Source organism: Camelina sativa, chromosome 3 (assembly GCF_030686135.1).
Source record: "Camelina sativa cultivar CO46 ecotype springtype chromosome 3, ASM3068613v1".
In the NCBI taxonomy this organism is placed as follows: Eukaryota; Viridiplantae; Streptophyta; class Magnoliopsida; order Brassicales; family Brassicaceae; genus Camelina; species Camelina sativa.
This window is the reverse complement of record NC_141882.1, coordinates 23,339,364-23,352,576: the sequence shown is the minus strand read 5'-3', so window position 1 is coordinate 23,352,576 and position 13,213 is coordinate 23,339,364. Positions and strand designations below refer to the sequence as shown.

Below are 13,213 nucleotides of genomic sequence, written 5' to 3'. Positions count from 1 at the left end.
TTGTGTGTACTGGAGAAGGAGTAATCTTAAAAGTCACATTGGTTCATGATGGTTAGTCCAAGTTCATCAGAGATCATCCCATGTGACCAGAAGAACTCGTATATTGCTGGAGCATCCCGGTCAAGCTTCAAAAGCGGGTTTCCTATCTGAATAAAAAACAAAGGAATCAATCGAAAACAGAGCTAGCAAAACAGAGATTTGAAAGAAAAAAAAATTATATAATTCTTATTGCTTACTGCAATGCCTTTGAGCTTGAACTTGAATCTACTTGAGCGTCTAGTGTTGTATTCGAGTATCACATCAGCTAGTTGAGGTATATAGTGTCCTGCATAGCTTTCGCCGGCCAGAAAGAGGTTTCGAGTCTTGAATTGTGGAAATTTTTCTAACCATCTTAACATGAACACCAACATATCCTTGGCTATAATTTAAAACACATCATTCAAGAATTAGTCTTTTTTTTTTTTCTTTTTTTTTGAAAACCTTGATTAATGACAAAAGCTGATTTAATCATTAGAAAGATTATATATAATACCAGTGGTTTCATCGCCAGTGGTGTAATCAGAAGTTGTGTTCGAATAAGACCATCCTACTCCAGCCGGTGAATCCACAAACAACAGATTTGAGGCTACATCATATATAGTAATTAAGTTAACATCACAAACTTTCTCATTTGTTAATGAAAGAAACTAGAAGAGAGGGGGAGAGACCTTTGTTCCATGATTTGGGATTTCTACGGAGGCCACGACCATTTCCAGTAGGGTAAAATGGACCCAACTCTGTGAAAGCTCCTCCTCCAATGGAAGAGCAGCCTGGTCCTGCATTTGGACCAAAAAATAGTTAAGAAACTAAATAATTTTGTAAATTTAAAGCCAGAAATATTGAAATTAAAAGTTTAAAACTATGTAACCAACCAAAGCAAAAAATCCACTAAAAGATAGTAGATAGTAGTCATTCACATAAATATATTGATTAATAACTTTATTCGGTTTTAAATTCTATAAAATCAATATATACAAAAAAAAAAAGATAACAAACGGTAATCATTTAAAATTATAAACATTTCTTAAATTTAATTTCGACAACCAAATCCTATTGTCTAAATACCCAATTTCAATGAAAATCTACAAAGTTGAGAAACAAGAAGAACGAGTGTCAGTAAAACAAACCTCCATTTAGCCAAAGGGTTAAAGGCTTAGTCTGTGGTTGCTTCTCGGCTTCGACAAAGTAATAGAAGAGGCTCCGACAAGCTTTGACATCGATATCGACATAACCAGCGAATTGTCTGAATGCCACTTCAGGTTGTCCAGGCAACTTTGTCACAAGATCTTCTTCTGGAAACCCTTCAGCTAAGTTACCACTATAACTCCACCACCACTGCAACGCCATTAGTGCAACTGCTACTTCTAGGAACCGCCACTTGCCGCCCGCCATTTCTCTCTCTCTCTCTCGTTTTTTGTGTATCAGAGGTCTCTCTCGTTTTTTGTGTATCAGAGGTCTCTCTCTGTTTTTAACTTCTGCTCTTTGTTTCTCTGCCTAGTGCACATGTATATTTATAGGCAAAACACTTCTTCTTCACGAAGTTACGTGTGATATAAAATATTTAATTACTGCAACAATTTGGCTAAGCAATTAAAATTGTCAGTATCTTTTTTATTATAACTTTTTATCTCGAATTTAATATTCTACAAAGTTGCAAATGTTAATATTTTACAAAGTAATATTTAGGTTTACAGATCAGGCCATTTTATAATAAGCAATTAACATGATCATCTTAATATTTAGAACATTTGCATTATGTTAATAATTTACAAAGTTTTTTTTTTGTTAAAAGATATTTTACAAAGTTAATACCATTTAGATTTGAGAAATACCCTAAAATAGCAATAAAACAAGTTTTATGGACAATTATAGTATAAACTCCATAATTTTCTAAAACTATCACTATTTAACACATTACAATATTTAAAATTAATTTTTAGAATTTTTTTTCAGGTTTGGGTTCTCAATTTCATATTTAGGGTATAGTTTTGAGGGGTAGAGTTTAGTATTTTGAATTTAAGATTTTATTTTAAAAGATTAATTTTGAAATATAGTGCTATTTTTAAAATTTTTGAAGTATTGTGCTAAATTTGGAACAAAAACTTATTTTGATACTATTTTTGAGAATCTTCCTTTAGATTTACAGATCAGGACACGCACATAGCGTATCTGTTTTTATTAATATTTTTACTATGTTATTACCTGAATTCAAGTTCACAAACACATATATGTTACCTATGACTTATATTTATACTAGAACAAAACAACATTACGTTTCAAGAATATGTAGTTATGTACCTTCACAAGATAATTTGAACTTATTTAATTTCTATTCTAGGTAAAAATTATCTTGTGAATATAAAGAGTTTGAGATCACTCTCTAAAACCTCCTAAAACAACCGTACGTACGTAAGTACTTTGTTTTACACAGAAAGTTGTCAAACTATCGTTTTATTCTAAAAACTTTTTCACACATAAACTTGTCAACCTTTTCATTTGTTTCACTCTTGTCTAGCATGAGTCATTATTTTTTTATTTTATTTTTTGGAGTTTTGGTTGGCCGAAAATGGCATAGATACACCATGACCTCACCATGGTCATTGTTGTTTGATAGTATAATTTTATTCCATTTCCTTGTGTCTTGCTTCTATCTCACTCTTTGAAGTTATTACAAACTACAAGATATCGCCTTGAAGCACTATCATCCATCCACCGTGATCAGATTTAATCGGACGGTTGTAATAATTTGTCATATTCAGTATTTTGCTAGAGTTTTCTAGATTATGTGTATTATATTGTTCAGGTGAAAATATCTTTCAATTATGACACGAGATTTTTTAATTATTCATACGAGAGTATATAATATAGATCCTTTTAATTATATATAGGTTATATTACTAATTTTGAAATTTTGTTCAGTTGTAAACTATAAAAGTACTCACAGTTGGCTACACAGAAATTTTAATATTTTAGATTTCATTTTTTTTTTTGGTTCCCCGTAACACAAGATGTAAAAAGTACCCAAAAAACTAAAGAAAGTGAAAAACTGAAAAGGTAGATATGAACATGAAGCTTGCGGTTTAGATATTAGAGAGAAACCAACGAAAAGCAATATGGTAAATATCACGTCCACGTGCCTTTCAAGTATTATCCTATCTGCCAATTTTGTTTCCCAAGAGAACCTTTAAACATCATCATTTCTTAAGTCTATCACTTGCAGCTCTGCAACTATTTTAGCCAACCACCGCCTACGTTGAGTCGGGTTTTGTCTAAGTATCGTATAGTATTTTATTTATTACTAGGATTTTATTTGTGGTAAAACTAAATTATAAATTATTATAATTTAAATAATAATTTTTAATTTATTTAATTTTCAAATTTTTAATTAATTAATTTTTATCTAATTAGTTTAGAATTTTGTTTAGAATTTTATTTTATTTTTGAATATTAAAAATATGTTATATTATGTGTAATATTTTGTAATTTATATATTAAATAATTTATAAGTTAATTTTCAAAACTGTGATTATAGTATATATGAAATAAACTAATAGTTTTAGTGTTGGTTATATAGTCCAAACCCACCATGCTAAGAGGATCATGCAACATGTTTAAAGATTTAAATCCGCAAAAACTCATCATATGAAATCCGTGAAAGTAAAAATTAGTTTTAAATATGTTGAGATCAATGCGTTGAGATCAAAAATCTCGGTCACAAATCCTCCTCCAAGATCGAAATTCAATTCGTTTATTGATTAGGCCGATTGTTTAGGAAATTTGTGTATCGAAAAAATATTGTTTTGTAAAATTGGAAACTTAATATTAATTAAATTAATTATAAACTTAATAGTTAATGTTAAAGAGAGTGGTTCCAATTGTTTTGAAAATTTATTTATGATGGGAAATCTTGTTTTCAAAAATAGAAACCTAATATGAATTAATTAAATAAAAAATAAATTAATAATTAATGTCAATGATATGTTTATAAATATGTATGAATTTCAGGATTTATTTCATAAGTATCTCAAAAAATGTATATATAAATATAAATTTAACAGATTTATGTAACTTTTACTGATGATGTTAAAGGCTCGCTGAAGTTTATGGACCACTAATGACTTATCCAATAAAAAGTTAGAGAATAAGATCCCATTTTGGAGAAAAAATATTAGTACAACACAAAAGATATTAAAAAAAAAATATCTTTCGATATTTAACGAAAATAAATGAAATCAATTCTAGGTAAAAATTGTTATTCTTTGTTTAATTTCTATTTTTTCTCCTACTTATTTTAGAATTAAACTTTTAAAAAACAGTGAAAAGATAATTTTTAATATATCTTTTAATTTGAACGAAAACATCATCTGTTTTTAAAATGCGACGTTATCTCTTTTTTTTTTTTTTTTTTTCAGGGCATCTTGAATTTGGTGATATCTTTTTCTTGAGGTTAGATAATTTTGTTTGATAGAGAGGAAAGTACGAATGAAGGTCATTGTCTAAATCATTGACTTTGATTGTTATAACAATTTATTTTAATTTAGTTTTAGTTTACTGTGCCTACCACAGCTAATATCAGTTATCAACCGTGAGAGGACATAATTAAGCACCGCCTACCACAGCTAATATCAGGTATCAACTCCCTCTTCACAATATTCTCATCGGTGTCTACTCTCTATGATTGTCCATTATTGAAACACATCTTCTCTCAGACTAGGTTACTGTCTAGGAAGGTACTGTATCAATATCAAGTTCGACAATCAGGACGATCTCAAAGTTACCACTCATTTGACTAATCGGTCGCACAAACTCACCAAAAAGAGACAAAGATATGCTATCAAGGATGCCAACTCAAGTAGATTCTGTACAGAGTCTGGCTAACTATCAACAATTACACCACCAAGTATATGCTCTCAAAAAAGTTGTAGGAGAATCCTGCAAGTTCTACTTTCTCAAGAACCATCTGTTTGTTAACCTTGCTCAAATTCAGAGACTGTTAAAAGGTAGCGAGTCTAGTGACTAATGTGGAGGAGTACGTCTGGGCTTGAAGACACCCCACAGGTAGTCCTTTGAGTTAAAAGCTGCAAACCATAATCACCTTTATTAGTTTTACCTACTCTTGCGAATAATGAAAAGAACAGCCTGTAATAGAAAATAGAGTTCTATTATAGATAAAAAGGTTCTCTACGACTTACACCAAAAATCCACTGGTAACATAAAAGAGGTGAAAAGTAGCAGTTCTGCATCATCAAGCAGGCATCTCATCGCCAAATCATTCTTCTCCATTTCACCAACAAGGGAATAGAAAGTCTTTTCATCATTACTGGAAACCAAAAACAAAAATGGCCAGACACTTTTTCAACATATGCATAGGACGAGAAAAAAAAAAAAAAAGAAAGATATCAGTATTTCAATGTATACCTTTGACTGGAAGGGAAGAAAAAAAGAGCAACACTGTCGTCCTTAGGTCCTCCATTCTTCAGAAAGGTTTTTGGCCATATTTCCATCCTGGGAAACATTTCAGCAGAGAGGCAGCCCCGTAATGAGCTTGCCTTTTCATGGACTATAGGGCAGGCTAAGCTTGATAGATGAGCAGAAATCCCATCAAAGCTATAGCTGGTTCCTCCTTTTACAGACATCAATCCCCTAGAAATTGACAAAACATATCGGAAATCAAGTGATAATGTCTTCAACCCATATAGAGATGCAAAGTGATACACAATTAAAGAGCATTACTTCTTTACCTCCATATCGGTATTTTGATTGGTTGTGCTCTACAATGCATAGATGTCAACCTCTCAGAAGTTTGAGGCATATTTAATTCAGCTTCTTTGCAAGAACTATTCCCATCAGCGAACTGTCTATTTTCAGTAACCGGTATGTTTCCAGAACTTAATTTTCTTTTCTTGGTCGTATAAGAATCGTGATGTCGCACACTAGATGAATTTTCAGCCTCCGAGACAGATGCTCCATTTCCATCTAACCCAGTCAATTCATGAGGTTTTCTGCTACCTGAGCTTTCTTGTCTCTTAGCCTCCATTGTTTCTTTAATTGGTAAAGAAGACACCTCCACAGGTTCAACATTGGTAGCATCATTGAGCTCCTTGTTCTCCACAGCTAATACTGGCGGGGAATGATTGCTGCTCCTTTTCTTCTTCTTCTTCTTCTTTTTCTCACTCTTCTCCAAGATATGTCCAAGATTTGAAGTCTGATCAACTTCTTTGCGACCAGAACCACAGTCATTCCTTTTGCTGGTACAAGAGCTATAATCTGGAACACTAGATGACTTTTCAGCCTCCGAGGCAGACGCTCCATTTCCACCTAACTCAGTCAATTCATGAGGTTTTCTGCTACATGAGCTTTCTTGTCTCTTAGCCTCCATTGTTTCTTTAATTGGTGGTGAAGAAGACACCTCCACAGGTTCAACACTGGTAGCATAATGGAGCTCATTGTTCTCCACAGCTAAAACTGGCGGGGAATGACTGCTGCTCCTTTTCTTCTTCTTCTTCTTCTTCTTCTTCTTCTTTTTCTCACTCTCCTCCAAGATATGTCCAAGATTTGCAGTCTGATCAACTTCTTTGCGACCAGAACGGTCATTCCTTTTGCTGGTACAAGAGCTATGATCTGGAACACTAGATGACTTTTCAGCCTCCGAGGCAGATGCTCCATTTCTTACTAAACCAGACGATTCATGAGGGTTTCCACTATCTGAGCTTTTTCGTTTCTTAGACTCCTTCGTTGTTCCTTTAACTGGTAAAGAAGACACCTTCACAGGTTCAACACTGGTGGCATCCTGCACACCATGGTCCTCAGCAGCTAAAACCAGCGGGTTGGGATTGCTGCTCATTGTGTTGTTCTTCTTCTCCTTGTTCGTCTTATCCTTCTTCTTCTTCTTCTTCTTCTTCTTCTTCTTCTCTTTCTCATTCTCCTTAGATATATATAGAAGCTTATCAGTCTGATCAACTTCTTTCCGAAAAGAGCTACTGTCACTCCTTTTGCTGGTACCACCGTTATGGTCTGTACCAGAGTTAGTCTCCAATGTGTCTTTAATTGGTGAAGAAGACACCTCCATAGGTTCAACACTGGTAGGATCCTGGAGCCCATGGTCCTCAGCTAAAACCGGCCAGGTGTGATTGCTGCTCCCTTTTCTCTTCTTCTTCTTCCTTTTTCTGTAACTCTTCTTCAATATATGTGTAAGCTTAGCAGTCTGGTCAACTTCTATGCTATCAGACTCACTTTCACTCTCATCACAGTCCTCGCATATCCAAGTTATGTAATCCGTAAAAGGAGTCGGTGTTATGCCCACACAATAGCTGAAAAAAACCAATAGAAACAGGTAATAACAGAAATGAGCCAATCCGTTTCTCTGGTATAGGGATATACAGAACACAACACAACTCAATCAAATTACAAGGGAAAATCAAGAACCATACTCACCGGTGTATAGCCTCAATCTTACAAGAGTCACAAAAAACAAGTGCTTCTTCAAAACCAATGTCGCCACAAGTTTGACAAACAGGAGCCTGCAACAAAGGGGGGGGGGGGGGGGGGGGGGAAACCACTTTTTTTTAATCAAAGATGAAAACTTTACAGTCCCTGAATCAAGAGTTACGAACCCCTATGTGAAATTTAATAACATCAATCAAAATTCCGAAACATACATTTCAGTGCCACAGAGAAACGAGTATGAACCCTCAAAACCCAAACACCAAAAAAAAAAAAATCTTGGTCGAAATTGAGAGAAGAGAGAGTGATAAAGTTACCATCTTTACTGAGAAATTTCGAAATCAGATTCTACTTAGGAACAGGACAGTCCAAAAGGAAGACGATTCGGAGCAAACGAGGCTTAGGGTTTGGGGAATTTGATTAGGGTTTATAAGTAGTCGCCTTAACCTCCTCAAATCTCAGTGATTAACTTGGGTGCTCTTAGTCTTTTAATTAAGGCGCTCCCTCCGGCCACACAATTCGCTCTCCCCCCTCCCAACATGCATGCCCTCGTTTAGTGAGTGGTTAAGTTAGTTTTTATAGCATAAACCTCCGGCCTCCGGGGAGGAAAGGAAAAAAAAAAACATTTTTAAGGTTAGAAAAATGGTGCAACCAAAGATTTAATTATCCCAATTTAAAGATATATATATATATATATATATTTTTTTTTGAATGTAATTTTTTTAAACTAATTTCATTTTTTTATTTTTGATCTCATTGATTCATTCAAACAGACAACGAAGTACAATGTTTAAAGGTTTAGCCAACAAAAGGCAAGATACAAGAGTGATACAAGCAAGTTTAAAAGTAGATAAAATGGATAGAAAGTTCGACCAAATATGCAAAAGATGTTGAAAACTTGAGCAGAGAAGCAACAAATCACAAGGAAATTCAATGGCAAGTGTTGCAAAGTATCAATTGTGAGGGCTCAAGGATCATATAAAGAGCAACGACCGCTCCATAGAGTTAGGGTCATAATGTTGATTGTCTTTAAACAATGATGGTCAAGAGATGCATCCTAGATGAATCTAAGGGCAGGGTTCACACATAACTTTTGTTCCAAACTAGCAACGGTTCTGTTAAAATTACAGTCTTCGATAAAGTTCCAAACAAAAAAGGATGCTATAGGAGGGCAAAAAGAGATTTGGGACAAACCTGGGAAATTGAAGTACATTATTGGGTCGCAAAGCCTTGTCCAGATCTTGTGCAGCTCCGACGTCAAAGCAAAGCTCCCGTCCAGCTGCAGCCAAGTAACACACTTGGTGAAGGGTTCTAAATCCGAGGAACAAGGAGATGTTGGGGTTGACATCCAAGGGAGCCGGTAAGAGAGACATAGGCTAGAGTTTGCGATGTGGTAAGAGGGCTCAGATTTGGCTTGAAAGGTTGTGGGCTCGAGAGAGACAACTCGTCGAGGAAACCCACCAGATGAGCAGAGAAGGGGAAGAGAGGATGTAAAACAACCCGACCCGTTTTTTTTTTAATCCTAATATCTAGTGATCCCATACTCACTAGCAACCTAACCCCCAATCAATAACAAGAGCGGATAAAACAAAACAATCCCAATAACGAATAATCAATAACATAATACCAATTCCAAAAACAATCTAAAACATAGCAAAGTCATAGAACCATGCAATCCTAACAACCATTCTAGACAATTAAGTTCCACTCTAGAATCCTATCAACGACACAAAGCAAACAACCGAGCCTCTAGAACATCCACCTCTTCATAGCCTTGATTCCATGATCACACTTTGCCTTTACCTGCGCCACAACACAAAAGAGAGGCTTCAGTATTACCAGAAATAATTAGTGAGGCAATCCTTCCATCTACTAGGCTATACACACAAACAATAAGATCTCTCATGCCACAATCAACAAACAATTAAAACAAACCTGGCAAAGGTTGTGTCGACCAACACACGACATGTGTCGATCGACACTGAACACCTTGCATCGACCGACACACGCCTTGTGTCGATCGATGCATAGTCGACATTTCACTAAATTCCTAATTGCATCGACCGACACCTCCAAACCAAATCTTAGAAGATAAAGTTTCCGAATTCACTGGATGAAGAGCCCATCAAAAGAAAGTTTAAATTCGAAAAAAAAAAACGAAAAGCTCGTCCGATTACACACAATTATTATGAAATGAAAGAAAAAATTGGTCCTAGCCTTATTAGTAGGCTTAGTAAGCCTATATATGGCCCTGATGAACTCCACACGATCTTCTCCTCACAGGATTACGATTATCTCATCGAGTTCCAAATCATCAACAGTGTCTCGCTTCGCGGCATCTCCCGCGGCTTTCTTGGCGATGGAAAATATCTCTGCTATGGTTTTGCTCTAGCCTTTACGACATAGATCTTCTCTTTCTAATCAACTCGACAATCATTCAATTCTCGTACACTAGCTTTATACGCCTCTTGCTTCGTTGTTACAAGACCGGTCTCTTCCTGTTTGAAAACAACAAAGTGCCATACTAAGTACACCCAGAGATTTAGGCATTGATGATACCAGCAATTGAAGGTCTTGTAGAGTTGAAGAACCTTTAGCACGATATGTATAGCTACTATTAACTCTCTGTTGATTGGAATAACTGTTTTGGTTTGGCGTGTGTTTCAAGATATATCTTCTGCTTAAGGCTTACAAACTCTCTATGCCCCATTACAGGTTCCAATTCAAAAAATTTTGTGTGCGAAAAACTTTTTGTTCATTCTTTCACTTACTTATTGCTTATAATTTACTTATATATTGCTTTCTAATTATCTAGTTAATTCTTAACCTACATCCATTCAAAATTTAATACTATTATCAAAATATTATGCTATTTCAATTATAATCTAATGTGCTTGGTTTTTTACTCAATCAATAGTTAACTGGAAAAAAACATAGCTATGTTTGGTGAAAAATATTTTGGTAGGTAAGCTATATATATTTAACTAATTTATGAACAAAATCAAGTCAATCATTTGGGGTATATATATTAGAGTGAAAAAAAATTATATAATTGAAAATGTCCAAAACATGGTCAATAAAGACTAAACTTTGAATGGCCATATATGCAATTTTTTTTTGACTGATTAATTCACAAATAATTAAAAAATTTACACAGAACTACTAGAATATAAAAGATTTTAGAGTAAACAAAAGTCAAATCATTTGAAGGATATCAAAGACAGAATTAACCATTGTTAAATGAAAATACCAAAAAGAGGTCAATAAAGATTGAAATATATTTTGGCTACTTTATAATTTTTTGACCATATTAATTACAGAAGTAGAAAATGGAAGAGCAAGATTTTATTCAAAGAAAAGTCAATCATTTGTATTTTGTTGGATAAATTTGTTGGAAAGTATTAAAGAAGAAAATTAATCATTTTTAATTTTAAATAACAAAAAGAGGTGAGTAAAGATGGGTTGACTCTGGTATACTACCCAACTATACTACTTCTTCAATAAACATCATAAATTTTTTTGCTTCTTTTCTAAACAGCATAAACTATATGTTTCTCCATTAAACATCACAAACTATACATTTTCTTCTAATTACAAAATTACGATTCTAAATTGTGACTAGACTTAATAAACCGATAATCACGTTTTGAAAACCACGTTTACATTAAGTGAACCAAAAAAACAGAGCCCACGATCAGTCTCCTTCTTCTTCATATCAAAGTCCTAAAAGGGTTCTCTCTTCCTCTCAATTAATCACAACAACTACTCGCTTCTCTTTCTCTCAGTTTTCCTGGTACAATGTCTCTCTCATTTCAGAGCTTCTCTCTCTTGTTTGCTTTTTTTTTTGTCAAAATCTTAGAGTTGGAAAATTTTTAGTTACCCGATGAACGAAGAAGACATGGATGCGATGCAACACGACACATATATGGAAAATATTGATAACAATCTTAGTGAGGAAAACGAAGATGAATGCAAATTAGAAAAAAAAAACAAAAGAGAGGGTAAGAAAAAGAAAAACGACGATGAAGGTGATGACGATGAAGATGGAGTAGATCGGTTTGAGTTTGAAGTAGAAGATTAAGTAGGAAATTTTGTTGATGAATTGTCTGTTGGTCGAAATGAAATTCTAGATTGTTCAGATGAAGAGGAAGATCTGATTGTTTTGGGAGATAGAAGAATCCGAAGGAACATAGTTGATAAATTATATATAGGTTAATTGTTCTTCAATGGTGTTGAGTTCAAAGAGGCTGTAATTGAGTATGCTTTAAACTCAGGGAATAATGTGGTTCGAGGAAGATGGGAGAAGACAAGGCTTGAATTCAAGTGTGGCATGTTTGACAAGTGTAAGTGGAGGGTGTATTGCTCTTATGTTGAGCCCAGAAAAATGTGGGTGGTGAAGAAGACATACCGAAAGCACAGTTGTACTCCGAATGGAAGATGCATGCTACTTAGAAGTGCGGTTATTGCAAGGCTTTTCATGGACAAGCTAAGATCAAATCCTAAATTCATGCCTCTAGAAATTCAAAATCACATTAAAGATCAATGGAAGTTGGTGAGTTCTAGGGCTCAATGTCAGAGCGCAAGGCTGCTAGCTTTAAAGTTGATTGAGAAGGAGTATGAAGAACAGTTTGCTCACATTCGTGGCTATGCCAAAGAGATTATGTCTACAAATCCAGGATCAACTGCCAATGTTGAAACTATCCTTAATTCTATCAATGAAGATGTTTTCAACCGCTTTTATGTGTGTTTTGAAAGAACACGCACACTTTGGAGAGGTTCTTGTCGACCAATTATCGGGCTTGATGGTACATTTTTGAAGACTACAGTGAAAGGAGTGTTGTTGGCTGCAGTTGGTCATGACGCAAACAATGAGATTCTATCCACTTGCTTGGGCTGTGGTACAATCTGAAACTGGGGATAACTGGTTATGGTTCCTCCAGCAACTCAAGGCTGATTTAAAACTCAAAGATGGAGATGGATTTGTTTTGATCTCTGATAAATAAAGGGTACAGATTGTGACATCCTTGTTCGGGAATAGAGTTTGGGATGTGTTGAGTAAACGAAAGGAGTGGATTTTTATTGATTTTTGGTTTAATTAAATCCTTGTTTAATCAAATTAAACCAAAAACCCTTAATCTCCCTCATAAAGTCATGCCTCCTCTTTTTTTTTGCTGGTGTCCACATTGTTATCAGAGAGAGGGAGAGAGAGTGTGAGAACCCTTGGTTTTTTGTGGGTAAAGGAGGAAGAGAAGGAGATCAAGCTTTTTCCTTAGAGCAAAGAGAGAAACAAAACTGTTAGGGTTTGGGAGAAGGAGGATCCGACTGCTCAAATCATTTCGAAAGGTAATGATATTTAGTAGGGTTGTAGCTAAGAGATCTTCGTACACTCTCCTTTTTACAGAAGTGAATTTGAGTTAATATTCTAGGATATATCGACAGTTTCGTGGGACCAGCAGGTGTTTCAGGATCGATTGCAGTTTCATCTGAGATCCAATCGTGCTGAAATATTGTGGGAAGCTTCTGGACATATAGCCTTGATTTTCACCGGAGGGATTGGAAAGGTAACGGTTCGTTTTGATTTCGTGGTTTCACTTGTGAGGTTGTTCTTTTCTGATTTATTTATGGCAGTTTGTTTTCAATGTTTGTTTGTTGTTGTGATTGGGTGTAGGAGGAAGTTTGATTGTTCTTGGATATTGGAGAGTCTTTCTTCTGGTTGTAGTTATTTTCGTGA

General features: G+C 34.8%; 2 protein-coding genes and 1 pseudogene across 2 annotated transcripts; 1 reads left to right on the top strand and 2 right to left on the bottom strand.

Moving 5' to 3' along the window:
* Window positions 1-6: 6 nt before the first annotated feature.
* Window positions 7-1,506, bottom strand: LOC104777542 (serine carboxypeptidase-like 44). The gene is made up of 5 exons (XM_087506682.1): window positions 1,167-1,506; window positions 708-815; window positions 533-625; window positions 237-418; window positions 7-146 (listed from the first exon to the last, which is right to left on the bottom strand). The coding sequence occupies exons 1-5, from the start codon at window positions 1,429-1,431 to the stop codon at window positions 27-29; spliced, it is 768 nt and encodes a 255-aa protein (XP_087362808.1). The 5' UTR covers window positions 1,432-1,506; the 3' UTR covers window positions 7-26.
* A 3,350-nt stretch (window positions 1,507-4,856) lies between these two features.
* On the bottom strand, window positions 4,857-8,135 carry LOC104777541 (PHD finger-containing protein 1). Its single transcript, XM_010501816.3, has 6 exons — window positions 7,800-8,135; window positions 7,474-7,559; window positions 5,781-7,349; window positions 5,458-5,682; window positions 5,232-5,359; window positions 4,857-5,117 (listed from the first exon to the last, which is right to left on the bottom strand). The coding sequence occupies exons 1-6, from the start codon at window positions 7,800-7,802 to the stop codon at window positions 5,056-5,058; spliced, it is 2,073 nt and encodes a 690-aa protein (XP_010500118.2). The 5' UTR covers window positions 7,803-8,135; the 3' UTR covers window positions 4,857-5,055.
* Window positions 8,136-11,365: 3,230 nt separating this feature from the next.
* On the top strand, window positions 11,366-12,485 carry LOC147947595 (uncharacterized; annotated as a pseudogene).
* Window positions 12,486-13,213: the final 728 nt, after the last annotated feature.

Excerpts from the sequence above, each read along its gene's own strand:
- LOC104777542 (XM_087506682.1), bottom strand. The coding sequence starts at position 1,431 with ATGGCGGGCGGCAAGTGGCGGTTCCTAGAAGTAGCAGTTGCACTAATG. Across the intron at positions 816-1,166 it reads AACCCTTTGGCTAAATGGAG|GACCAGGCTGCTCTTCCATT; the intron begins GTTTGTTTTACT and ends GTCCAAATGCAG. Across the intron at positions 147-236 it reads TCAAGCTCAAAGGCATTGCA|ATAGGAAACCCGCTTTTGAA; the intron begins GTAAGCAATAAG and ends TTTTTTATTCAG.
- LOC104777541 (XM_010501816.3), bottom strand. Across the intron at positions 7,350-7,473 it reads AAGATTGAGGCTATACACCG|CTATTGTGTGGGCATAACAC; the intron begins GTGAGTATGGTT and ends GGTTTTTTTCAG. Across the intron at positions 5,360-5,457 it reads TTCTTCCCTTCCAGTCAAAG|TAATGATGAAAAGACTTTCT; the intron begins GTATACATTGAA and ends TTTGGTTTCCAG.